This window comes from Ovis aries, chromosome 6, assembly GCF_016772045.2.
Source record: "Ovis aries strain OAR_USU_Benz2616 breed Rambouillet chromosome 6, ARS-UI_Ramb_v3.0, whole genome shotgun sequence".
NCBI classification, from domain to species: domain Eukaryota; kingdom Metazoa; phylum Chordata; class Mammalia; order Artiodactyla; family Bovidae; genus Ovis; species Ovis aries.
The window spans coordinates 105,834,644-105,847,303 of record NC_056059.1 but is presented as its reverse complement, the minus strand read 5'-3'; the positions used below and the strand labels follow the sequence as shown (position 1 = coordinate 105,847,303).

Below are 12,660 nucleotides of genomic sequence, written 5' to 3'. Positions count from 1 at the left end.
CACTGGAAAAGACCCCGACACTGGGAAAGACTGAGGGCAAAAGGAGAAGCAGGTGGCAGAGGATGAGATGATTAGATAGCATCATGGACTCAATGGGCATGAGTCTGAGCCAACTCCAGGAGGCAGTGAAGGACAGGGAAGCGTGGTGTGCTGCAGTCCATGGGGTCGCAAAGAGTGGGACACAGCTGAGCCACTGAAGAACAATAACAAGGTAGAGACCAAAGGAATAGGTTCAAGAGCTGAGCCTGGAGTTCAGAGGGCTGGGAAGATGTTAAGGCTCACCCAACAAGGTAGGAGCAGTCTTACCATCGAATGAGATCTACAGCATGAGGGAAGGGAGATGGTGATCAACCAGGTCCAACACGGCCAAGGAATGAAGACCAGCCTGAGCTCTGGGTGGTGAATTAAGCAACACAGAGGTGGCTGGTTGTCTTGGCAAGAGCTATGTCAAGGGCACAAAGGAGCAGACGATCATGGGAGTGGGTTTAAGAGAGAAAGAAACAAGAAGAACTGGAGACAATGAGTGCAGACCACTTTTAAAAATTAATTTATATTTTTATTGAAGGATCCTTTTGAGGAGTTTTACCACAAAGGGGAGCAGAGACAATGGTGTGGTGGATGGAGGAAGAAGTAGAATCAGGAGCATTTTTTGTGTGTTTTGTTTTGAGATGGGAGCTGCAGCAGCACATTGATGAGATGTTCCAGCAAGGAGGGGAAAATGGATAGTCAGGAGCAAGGGGTGAAACTTGCTGAAGGTATAACCTTGAGCAGGTCAGAGCAGGTGGGGAACTAGTAGGTCATTGGAGGGATTGGTTTCAGGTAAGGGTGGAGACTGTTCATCCATAGAAACAGGAGGGAAGGCAAAGCTTATGGGCACAGATGCTGGTAGGATAAATCACATGGAAGGAACATGTGGACTGTCTTTTTGGATTGATTCTGCTTTCTTGGTGAACTAGAAAGCAAGGTCACCAGCTGAGGAACAGGACAAGGGGATTAAAAGAGAGAGAAGATGCTTGAAATGGTCCTCTAGGAGACCAGGAAACTGAGCAAAACAGGACACTCTAGAATGGTTGGTAGGGGGCTTAAAGACCACTTGAGATGGGTGGTCATGAATTTCAAGTGAGACCAGGCAACATGATTCAATGTATTTTTTTTCCCAGCCAAGATGAACTTTGTATACATGTGCAAGAGAGACTGAGATCTAACTAGGGTTGGAGTTATCGCAGAAACACAGAATGAAGGAGAAGAGTGAGTGGATCAAGGAGTGGAAGGTGTATGAATGTTTAAAATGATGGACCTTGGAATTCAAGCTGGATAAGCAGGAATAGATAGACATGGTAGAAGCTAGATCCCATCTTGGCTCATAGGCTTGGTCAGCTAAAGAATTGTTGGAAGGGTAAGTGGTAGGAGCTAGGATCTCCAGAATTTCCCCCATTTCACTAGTGCTTAATGAAAAGTACTTTCCAAATCCAAACTGAAATCATACTCCCTGTATCTCCTGATTGTAATCCTGTGCATCAAGGTAAAATAGTGGAAGGCAGCTCTCACACTTCCCCTGAACCCTCTCTTATCTGGGCTGAATGTCCCCAGTCCCTTTGACCATTTCTCAAGGACATGGCCTCCAAATTCTTTATTACCCCTTTCTGTCAAGAGCTGATGATTTGGGCTGCTCTGGGAAGATTCTACATCACTGGAGAAACTCAAAGTACTGAACCAGGTGTATGCAGTTGGGGGTCCCAGGGGCCACTGGGGTTCTGCTCTCAGAAACAGCATGGTGCTGGTCCCTCTTGTTCTGTTGCCTGTTCATCCCTGGGAAAAATGTGGAAACACAATAATTAAAATCCCTGTCTCTGAACCCTAGTGAATCAGTGTTGTGAATTATCTGCAAATAAGGTTTCTCTCCTCACTGGGACATTGTCATGCTGGGGGTTATTTTGGGAAGGAATTCATTAATATGATAATCTTGCTTAGAGGGTGTGCAGCCCAATTTGCAAATGTTTCAAGTCAGACCTGAATGTGATTTTAACATCCCCTGCATAGCACAAAATGCACCATTCTATCCAGTGCAAGAGCTCAGACCCAAGCCCTGGGAGGCATCCATGGCTCCTCTTCCTCTCTCCACTTCTATCCAACTCATCCATATCTTAGGTTCTGAATACCAGTTCCCAGTGTCTGTGGCCAGGGTGGGGGTATTCCCTACATCATCAAGACATTCTCCAGATACCAGCTGTCTGTTCTATAATTCAACTCCATTCTGACCCTATCTTCCCAGGGAAGGTATCAGATTATAATATTGAGGGCTCAGTGCCACCAGACTGCCCCTCTCCCAGTTCAGACACCAGTCCCAGGCCCAGGTTGTCCCCTGAGCTTCTGACCATCTGGCTCTGGACCGGAGGTTCCAGAGACCCCCTGCCTTGGCTTTCAGGTTAAGGGTTTAGTCTTGCGAGACTTCCCCTCCCCTCTTCCAACGCCAGATGCTCATAGCGAGTCATGGTTGTCAGCTATGCTTCTGACTCGGTCTCCAGCCCCTCTCCTCTCTCTGTAGGTGGGGATGGGATCGAAAGTTTCAATCTTCTAATCACATGGTTGACTCCATCCACAACCATCCCCCCATCCTTATTTCCTTTCCAAAATCAGAGCTTCCAAGGATCTCCCTCTTAGGGTTTTATAATTGCTAGAGCAGCTCAAGAACCTACAGGAACATTTTCCTTGGTAGATCACTGGTTTATTATGGAAGGATATAACTGGGACCAGACAGGTGGAAAAGACAAGGGATGGAGAAGGAGGCAGAGCTTCCGTGCTCTCTCTGAATGCACTGCTCTTCCCAAATCTATACATGGTCATCAACCTGGAAGCTCCCCAAAGCTTGTCCTTTTGGGGTTTATGGAAGCTTCATTACACAGGCACGGTTGCTTACGTCATTGGCCATGGGTGTTTGAGCTCAATCTCCAGCCCCTCTCCTCTCTCTGGAGGTCAGGATGGGATTGAAAGTTTCAACATTCTAGTCATATGATTGGCTCCATCTGGTAACCATCCCTCCATCCTTAGTTCTTTTCCAAAAGTCACCTCATTGACATGAGCTCAACTGTGGGCTTGTGATGAATAGCACAACATTGATTTCATTGTTCTGGCTCTGAAGCAATTTTAGGAAATGAGGTCTAGTGACAAAATATTATAACAAAAGATGCCCCCATGGTTCTTATCACTTGGGAAATTCCAAGGGTTTTGGGCACTGTAGCTAGAAACCAGGGATGAAGACTGCATATTTTTGTTACTATAAATCACAATATCACTATCAACAAATTCCATCAATTCTGTCTTCAAAACACACCAAGATCCGGCCATGGCTCACTCCCTCCACCATCCTGATCCAAATCCCTGTGAGCACTTGCCTGATCTACTGCAATATTCCCTGTTGGCCTCCCTGACCCCACACTTACCCCTGCATCCCATGGTCAACATAGAAGATGGAACAGTCTTATTAAAATCAGGCCATGCCTCTCCTCTCCTTTGAAACTTCAAAGGCTGTGCTTCTTACTCAAACAGAAACCCAAGTTGTCATGGTGGCCTGCAGACCCCTTACAAGCTCCAGTCCCCTCCCCTTTCACGTTCTACTACTTGCTCTCTGGGTCTCCCCTGCTTCCAGCCACACTGGTCTCACTAATGGTGCAGAAACAGTCTATGTCTGACTCTTCTCTGCCATGGTTGCTGTTCCCCAGGGTCCATACATCTCGTCTTCTCATTCTTTAAATCACCCACTTTCTTCTCAGGTGTTAGCTTCTTGGCAAGGCCCTCCCTGGCCACTCTGAGTAAAATTGCACCCCCTCCCCTGCCCTCATGTTCTCTACAACATTTCTCACCAGCTGATATGCTCCACATGTTTTATTTTTACTTGTTTATTAAGAGGAGCATAAAAGCAGGGACTTGGCCACATTCATGGCTGTGTGCCAGAACACAGAATGATGCTCAGCACCCAGTGCAGCTTCAAACATGTGTTGAGTGAATAAACGTCAGTTGAATGAAAAAAAGACTGTTGAAAGAATGAGTGAATGTGAGTATATGTGGTAGCCACCGTTGCAAACAGCTTAGTATCCTGGATTCTGGAATGCCAAATATCCCATTGAATAGCTTGCGACCTTGAAGAAAGAAAGAAAGTGAAAGTCATTCAGTTGTGTCCAACTCTGCGAATCCATGGACTATATAGTCCATGAAATTCTCCAGGCCAGGATACTGGAGTGGGTAGCAGTTCCCTTCTCTAGAGGATCTTCCCAACCCAGCGATCGAACCCAGGTCTCCCGCATTGAAGGCAGATTTTTAACCAGCTGAGCCACCAGGGAAGCCCAAGAATACTGGAGTGGGTAGCATTTCCCTTCTCCAGAGGATCTTCCCCACCCAGGAATCAAACAAGGGTCTCCTGCATTGTAGGCAGATTCTTTATCAACTGAGCTATCAGGGAGGCCCTATGTAACCTTGGCCAAATCTTAGTTTCTAGATCTGGTTCTTCATGTGGGAAATACAGTAGTAAGTCACCTAACTTACAGGGTCTTCAATGAGTGTAAAGGACTTAGTGCCTGGCACATCCCAAGGACTCTATGAATGTTAGCTATCATCATGGTTTCTTTGTTTATTTTACCTTATTGAGTCTCTGAATATGTTCCAGATGACATCCTAGGCACTTTGCATAAATCATTCTCATAGAATCCTTACAAGATAGACATTATTATATTCATTTTACAGGGGAGTAAATCAAGTCAAGACTGAGAGAGTGAGAAATCTTTCCAAAGTTGTTCAGTTAGTATGAGCTGTCCAGGCAGGAACATTACTGGAGTTGGGTTCAGGAGAACAGCAGTTTTCCAACCCACAGATGTGGAAGCTACAGTGAGACTCATGGCAGATCAGAGCTGGGCCATGTGGGGCAAGTGGGGTCCACGTGACTTGACTCATCGATCCATCCCTTCATTTATGAGGCAAATATATAGGGGTCACCTGCCTGTGTCAGGAACTGGTGTAGTTGCTGGGGATCCAGGGACAAGACAAAGTCTCTGCCCCCTAGTGATTACATTCTGGTATAGGAAGATGGACAGCTAGCATAAAACAAGTAACAGGAGGATAATTTCCTGTAATGTTGGGGCTGTGGAGAGGCTAGAACAGGGTGAGAGGATGGGCTGTGCAACTGGGGAAAGCAGTCATGTCAAAGGGTGTCAGGAGATTGCATCTGAGTTGAGGCTTTAGTGAGATGCTTCCCTCATAGCTTAGTTGGTAAAGAATCCACCTGCAATGCGGGAGACCTGGATTCGATCCCTGAGTTGGGAAGATCCCCTGGAGAAGGGAAAGGCCACCCACTCCAGTAGTCTGGCTTGGAGAATTCCAAGGACTTTACAGTCCATGTAGTTGCAAAGAGTTGGATCAGACTGAGCAACCTTCAATTTCACTTTCACTTTCTTTTAGTGAAATGGAATGACCCCATTGGATCGGAGACCACTTCTGAAAATTTTAGCTACCTGGGGGGCTCCCTTCCAAGCCCCTGAGGTGTCAGCACCCCACGATAGCACACCCACTTCAGAGGTCCCCCTTTTGACATCTCTACCCACTATACTTGCTTAACCAATTCCCTATGTTAAATTGGTTAACTAATTCAACCAATTAAATTGATTAACTACAGTGGTTTTCATTTTCCTGTCTGACCTCTGACTCATGGATTATAAGACACATTTTTGACTTTGTAATGTTAAATGAAGGTCTTAGAACCAATGAAATAAAACACTACACCAGGGAAATCCACAGAGAGTCAGGGCTGGCGATGCTTTCAGAGGTGACGTAATCAACCCCAGAGATGAGCCCAGAGGAAGGAGATGCTTTGCTCAGGGTCACACAGCCAAAACTGGTGGTGGGTCCGTTGAGGAGTCTGGACCTTGCTCCTGGAATGGACAGGCCAGTGGCAGCCTCATCAGACGTTTTCTTTTTCTTCCAGGAAAAACACTTTGCTGGTCAACAATGGGTTTGGGGTTTCTGCCGCGTTGCTGATGGCCTGTTCTCTCCCAGCTGGAGCCTTGGAAATGCTCATCGTGGGACGTTTCATCATGGGTGTGGATGGAGGTGAGACTTCATCGTGTCAGAGGAGGAGGCAGTGACACACTCCTCGGCAGGGTGGTGTGTGTGTATCAAAATGTGATGAGTATTTTGTGGCTGTCACATGACTGGGTCCCTACTGATACTGAATTGGCAGAGACTGAGGATGCAAGAGGGCTTCCCAGGGGGTGCCAGTGATAAAGAACCCAGCTGCCAGTGCAGGAGATGCAGGAGACCTGGGTTCGATCCCTGGGTCAGGAAGATTCCCTGGAGGAGAACATGGCAACCCACTCCAGTATTCTTGCCTGGAGAACCCCACGGACTGAGGAGCCTGGCGGGCTGCAGTCCATATGGTCGCAAAGAGCTGGCCACGACTGAAGCAACTTAGCTCACACACATGCACGAGGATGCAAGCATAAATAAACCAGGGCTGTTGAAAAACATAAAATAAAATAAAATAAAATAACAGCCTTTCAGCGTTAGTAGCGCATTAAAGGTGAAGGTGTCCATGAACCTATTGGTCAGTTAGAAAATTCTAACTGGATGGAGTGGGGCAGCCCCATGGGATGGACCACCTACCCACGATGCTCCTCTAATGGAGAAGTGTTGACTGGGATGATCCCAAACCGATACCAAAGACAGGGATGGCTTTCTGCACATCGTGTGTTCCGTTTGTCATCTTCACCCTAAAATTCATATCCCAAGAGGTCTGTGGGTTTTATGTCAGGGATTTTTATGAGGGTTGTTTCCTGTCTGGGCCTCTGACTCATTCGTTCTTTCTTTTAGGCTCCAAGCATTTACAGAGCATATGCTACGCTGGGGACACAGCGGTGAACAGGAAACCCCAGTCCCTACCCCCAGAGCTTACGTTCTGGTGGGGGGACAGATATGTAACTAGATATATAAGGCAGATAGTGATAAGCCCTAGAAGGAAAATGAAGCAGAGCAGGAAAATAGCAGGAAGCTATTTTAAATAGGATTCAGGGAAGGCTGCTCAGAGCAGGAAATAAATGAGCAGAGATCAGATAAACTAAGGGGAAGGAACAAATGAATATTGGGAGAACTGTGCTCCTGGCGGAGCAGAGGGCAGTGGCTCTGAAGCAGAAATGTGCTTGGCAAGTTCAAGGGAGAGGCAGGAGGCCAGAGTGCTGGAGCTTGGTTAGTCAGGAGGAGTACAGATAGAGGGATATAGGGTTGGCCAAAAAGTTTGTTTGGATTTTCCATACCACCTTATGGGAAAACCCAAATGAACTTTTTGGCCAACCTAATAGAGCGGTAAATAGATAGAAAGGTAGATAGATAAATAAACAGGGATTCCCTAGGGGCTCATACTGTAAACAATCTGCCTGCAATATAGGAGACCCGAGTTTGATCCCTGGGTCGAGAAGATCCCATGGAGAAGGGAATGGTGACCCACTCCTGTATTCTTGACTGGAAAATCCCATGGACAGAGGAACTTGGTGGGCTACAGTCCATGGGGTCACAAAAAAGTCAGACACGACTGAGGGACTACTACTTCACTTTTCACAGATTGATGAACTGCCAGATGCAGCTGGAACCCAGGATGAACTTGTTAAGGGCTAATTCCCTTCCTCATCCTCCTCTTATAAGCTGAGGGCAGCAGGCATTATGAGTGACATGAATGATAAAGCAAGAAAGTGAGGAGCCTGATAGGAGGTCAGGGAGGAAGAGACTTCATTTACCTTCATTGTTCTGCTGGCAGGAAATAATTCAGGATTGTACAATAATCCAAACTCTTAGTCCTCCATCTTGGCATTCAAGTAGAAGGGAGAAACCCATAGAAAGAATGTTAATTGGAGAGAATCCTGGCTGGTGTTCATGCAGAATTTTCTAACTGACCAATAGGTTCATGGACACCTTCACCTTTAATGCGCTACTAACGCTGAAAGGCTGTTATTTTATTTTATTTTATTTTTTTCAACAGCCCTGGTTTATTCACCGTGATGGACCAAATGCTGGGCATAAAGCAAGCTTCAATAACTTTGAAAAGATTGAAATTGTATATAACTCCATTCTCTGACCACAATGTAATTAAATACGAAATCACAAACAATATTTAGGAAACTCCCCTTCTAAATTTGGAAAATAATAAAAGCACACCTCTAAATATGACATGAGTCAAAGAGGAAGTTACAAGGGAAACCTAAAATACTTTTAATGGAATGATCATGAAAATACCACATATCGCACTTTGTTGGATGCAGTTAGAGGAGAAGGTATGGATATTAATGCTTATATTAGAAAAGAACAGGATTTGGTAAACTAACATCCCTTGTGATAAATTTGGATGGTAGACTTTTTTAACGATAAGCTTACTTATTTATTTACTTTTGGTTGTGCTGGGTCTTCGTTGCTTCGTGCAGGCTTTCTCTAGTTTAGGAGAGCAGGGACTGCTCTTTGTTGTGGCATAGGGCTTCAATAGTTTCATTAGTTTTGGCACACGGGCTTTAGAGTTTCTCCACATGTGAAGTCTTCCCAGACCAGGGATCAAACCCGTGTCCCCTGCGTTGGTAGGCTGATTCTTATCCACTGCACCACCAGGGAGGTCCCCGTAGACTGTATTTAATGGTCTGTGAGCCAGAGGGTATTATGCTTAATGAAATAAGTCAGACAGAGGAAGACAAATACTGTATGTTTTCACGTATCTGAATCTAACAAACAGAAGCAATGAACAAATGTACCTGTGCATGCAAGCTAAGTCACTTCAGTCGTATCCAACTGAACAAACATAACAAAACAGAAATAGATTCACAGATACAGAGAAAAATGGATGGCTGCCAGAGGCGAGGAGGTAGGGGAACTGGGCAAAATGGGTGAGGCAGATTAAGACGTACAAAATTCCAGTTATAAAATAAAAAATCATGGGATGGAATGCACATCATAGAGGGTATAGTGAAGTTGCTCAGTCGTGTCTGACTCTTTGCGACCCCATGGACTGTAGCCTATCAGGCTCCTCCATCCATGGGATTTTCCAGGCAAGAGTGCTGGAGTGGATTGCCATTTCCTTCTCCAAGAGAGTATAGTCAGTGCTATTATAACAGCTTTGTATGATGATAGATCGTAAATTGACTTAGCCATGATCATTTTGTAATGTATAAAGATACTGAATCACTATGATGTTTGTGCACCTGAAACTAATATAACATTGTAAGTTAACTGTAGTTAATGAAAGGCTATTTTGTTGTAATTTTGCATGTGAGGACCCTGAGGCTCAGAGATGTGAGACAGTAAAGTGATTAAGGGTGAAGGCTGTGAATTAAGATGGCCTGGATTGTGACATTTAACAAGGTTAATTTCATCACCTTGTCTGTATCAGTTAGGTTTTTCTGCAATAAAAGAAAGAAAAAAAAAAAAAAGCAGAACCAGAATGGTTTAAGGCAATAGGCATTTTGCTGAGCTTACAGTTCTGAGGGTCCTGGGGGCTGTTCTGATCTGGCAGTTCTGCTGGGCTCCCTCCCATGGCTGAGGTTGGCTGCAGGCTGGTCCATGGCTGGATGATCTTGGATGTTCTCATGCACTTGTTTGGTGGCCAGCAGTTGGGCTGGTCTTGGGATCCCAAGGGCTGGCTCGTCTCTGCTCCATGTGGTCTCTCATCCGTAAATATTGTGGTGAAGCCTCTTCCAGGGAGATTTTTGGGGTTCCAGTGAGCAGCAAGAGGGGCACGTCCCGTCTTGGAGCACTTGTCAAGTCTGATTGGACACACGTGCTAGAGTCCCACTGGCCAAGGTGAGTGCCATGGCCAGGTGCAGAGTCAGGGTGAGAGACGTCCAGCCACGCAAGGATGTGGACACAGGGAGCATAGTGGCAGCAGCCTGCCTTCCTGTCTTAGCCTCTTTCCCTCGTATGTGAAAGGACAGAGTACTCCTAAACCTTCCTTGCTAGGGAATGCAAAATTTAGTGGTGTGCCGTGCGTGCACAGTATGTACATTCCAGGCCCTGTTACCTCCTCACAACACCAGTGATAGTATCATTGCCATTATTGTTGCTGTTATCATTTTTATTGTTAACAAGATAGTCACGTACGGATGTGAGAATTGGACCATAGAGAAGGCTGAGTGCTGAAGAATTGGTGCTTTTGAACTGTGGTGCTGGAGAAGACACTTGAGAGTCCCTTGGACTGCAAGGAGATCCAACCAGTCCATCCTAAAGGAGATCAGTCCTGGGTGTTTGTTCATTGGAAGGACTGATGTTGAAGCTGTAACTCCGGTACTTTGGCCACCTGATAGGAAGAGCCAACTCAATGGAAAAGACCCTGAGGCTGGGAAAGATTGGGGGCAGGAGAAGAAGGGGGTGACAGAGGATGAGATGGTTGGATGGCATCACCGACTCAACGGACATGAGTTACAGCAAATTCTGGGGGACAGTGAAGGATAGCAAAGCCTGGCAAGTTGTAGTCCATGGAGTCACAGAGTCAGACACGACTGAGTGAATGAACAACAAGATACAGATTCAAGATTCGGACTGATGGTCTGGTTTTGAACTCCCTGCCTGCTCAGGAGGAAGGGTGGTGAGATGGGAGCATCTGAAAGTCCTTTCCTGATGGAGTCCCCTGAAGCCTGTCTCCCTGGAAGTTCTGTATTTTATCCATTTAGCCTCTTTCCTGCTACTTCGCCTGTCTAGCTAGTCTGGGGGAGCTGACACTTACTCATTACACATACCTGGATGGTCTCTGAATTTCCTTAATTAAAAATAAGCTGGATTCAAAAAGAGATGCCATTTTTTATTAACCCACATATTCAAGACAAACATCTTTTGGACTTCTTGTCCTGTAAAGTTTTCCAAAAGCAGTAGAAAAAGGTAAACTCAAGAAGTGGGTGGGGGGAGACACACGCTTTCTGACTCCTGGAACATGGCCTGTTGCTGCTGAGCCAATGTGGAAGCTACATGTCATTTATTCTCACCAGACCGTCTCAAAGCAGACACTGGAATATGAGGGTACTTAAGGTGAGGCAGCAGGTCAAAAAGAAAAGAAAATTGCTGGTCATGAGATGAGTTGCTGTCCTGCTCAGAATAAATAATTTAAAGCCAAATGAGAAGCCCGAGAGTTTGCAGGAGGTTGTGCTGCTCCAACCGGGTCCTCAGAGGCAATGTTTGGAACCATCACAGAAAATGTCGGACACCTGCCCAAAGTGTCCTATTTCCAGAAGGCCTGGAGCAAAACTAAATGCATTATTTTGACACTGAAACAAACACGGTGCAGCATGGATTGGAGGCTGAATCCATGCAGATTTTAAAGTCGAGATCAGGGTGCAAATGTGTTTGTGGAAGATTGTGGTGGACAGGCTCCTTCCACTGCCTTCCCAGGGCTGCACACACTCCCAGAGGTGCAAGACCACATCTGCTATGTTAAGAACTTTCCAGGGGACTTCCCTGGTGGTCCAGTGGCTAAGGCTCCGAACTCGCAATGCAGGGAGCCCAGGTTTAATCCCTGGTCGGGGAACTAAATCCATAAGTTGCAACTAAGAGTTTGCATGCCACAACTAAAGATCCTGTGTGCTTGCCACTAGGACCTGGCACAGCAGACAAAATAAATATATATATATATATTTTTAATCTAAGTATAAGTGGACCTGCATGGTTCAAGCCCATGTTGTTCAATGGTCCACTGTAAATACTGAACAAGATAATTTTCAAAAAGCACTAGGTGCCACGAGGAACACAAGACTGAACATAAGAGTGATGGGGAGGGGTTGATTTCCAGAGGTGAAGCCCTCGTGAGGAGCTGTGGCAATCTCCTGTGGCTGCAATCACCAAACTAGGGGGCTTAAAAGAAGAGTTCTAGGGGCCAGGAGTCCAAAATCAAGGTATCTGCAGACTTGGTCCCTTCCAGAGGCACTGAGTGGGGAGTTTATTTCACACCCTCTCCTGGCTTCTGATGTTGCATTCCCTGGCTTGTGGACCCATCAGTCCAGTCTCTGCTCCATCTTCAAGTGCCCCTCTTCCCTTTGTGTCTCAAAGTGTCTTACCATCTGGTAAGGACACCAGTCACTGAGTCAAGGGCCCACCCTAATCCAGTGTGACCTAACCTTAACCTGGCTACATCTGCAAAGGGTTCCCTTGGGTCTCATTAGGTCCCATTAACAGGAGGTAGTGAGGCTGAGCTGAGACGGGAGGGATAGGAGAGCATCCACCTGTGGAGCTGTGAGGACAGAGAGCTTGGGAGAAACAGCAGCGAAGCCTGGTGTCACACGATCAGAATGAACCTGGAGAGTCCTGAAACCTTATGGTTGGAACACCTGGGGGAAAGGGGCAGGAAATATGGTAGGCGATGGGGTCGTAGGTTGAGAGGGTCCACCCAGGTGTGTGAGGTGCTTGGTGCCTGCACCTTGGGCTCTGGTAAATCAGCCATCCTTGTTTGTCTAAAACTCAGAATCTTCCCAGGATGCAGAACTTCCAGTGCTAAAGCCAGGACGTCGTTGTTATTTAGTCACTAAATTGTGCTGGACTCTTCTGTGATCCTATGGATGGTAGCCCGCCAGGCTCCTCTGTCCATGGGATTCCCCAGGCAAGAATACTGGAGCGGGTGGCCATTTCCTCCTCCAGGGGACCTTTCCGGCCCAGGGATAGAAC

At 46.3% G+C, this 12,660-nt stretch overlaps 1 protein-coding gene across 3 annotated transcripts in view; it reads left to right on the top strand.

The window, feature by feature from the left end:
• SLC2A9 (solute carrier family 2 member 9) overlaps positions 1-12,660 on the top strand; it is a 216,777-nt gene that overhangs the window by 36,476 nt on the left and 167,641 nt on the right. For all 3 annotated transcript variants that reach the window (XM_042251651.2, XM_015096629.4, XM_042251652.2), the window contains exon 5: positions 5,972-6,096. In XM_042251651.2, coding sequence (XP_042107585.1) covers positions 5,972-6,096 — 125 coding nt within the window. The remainder of the gene's footprint in view (positions 1-5,971; positions 6,097-12,660) is intronic.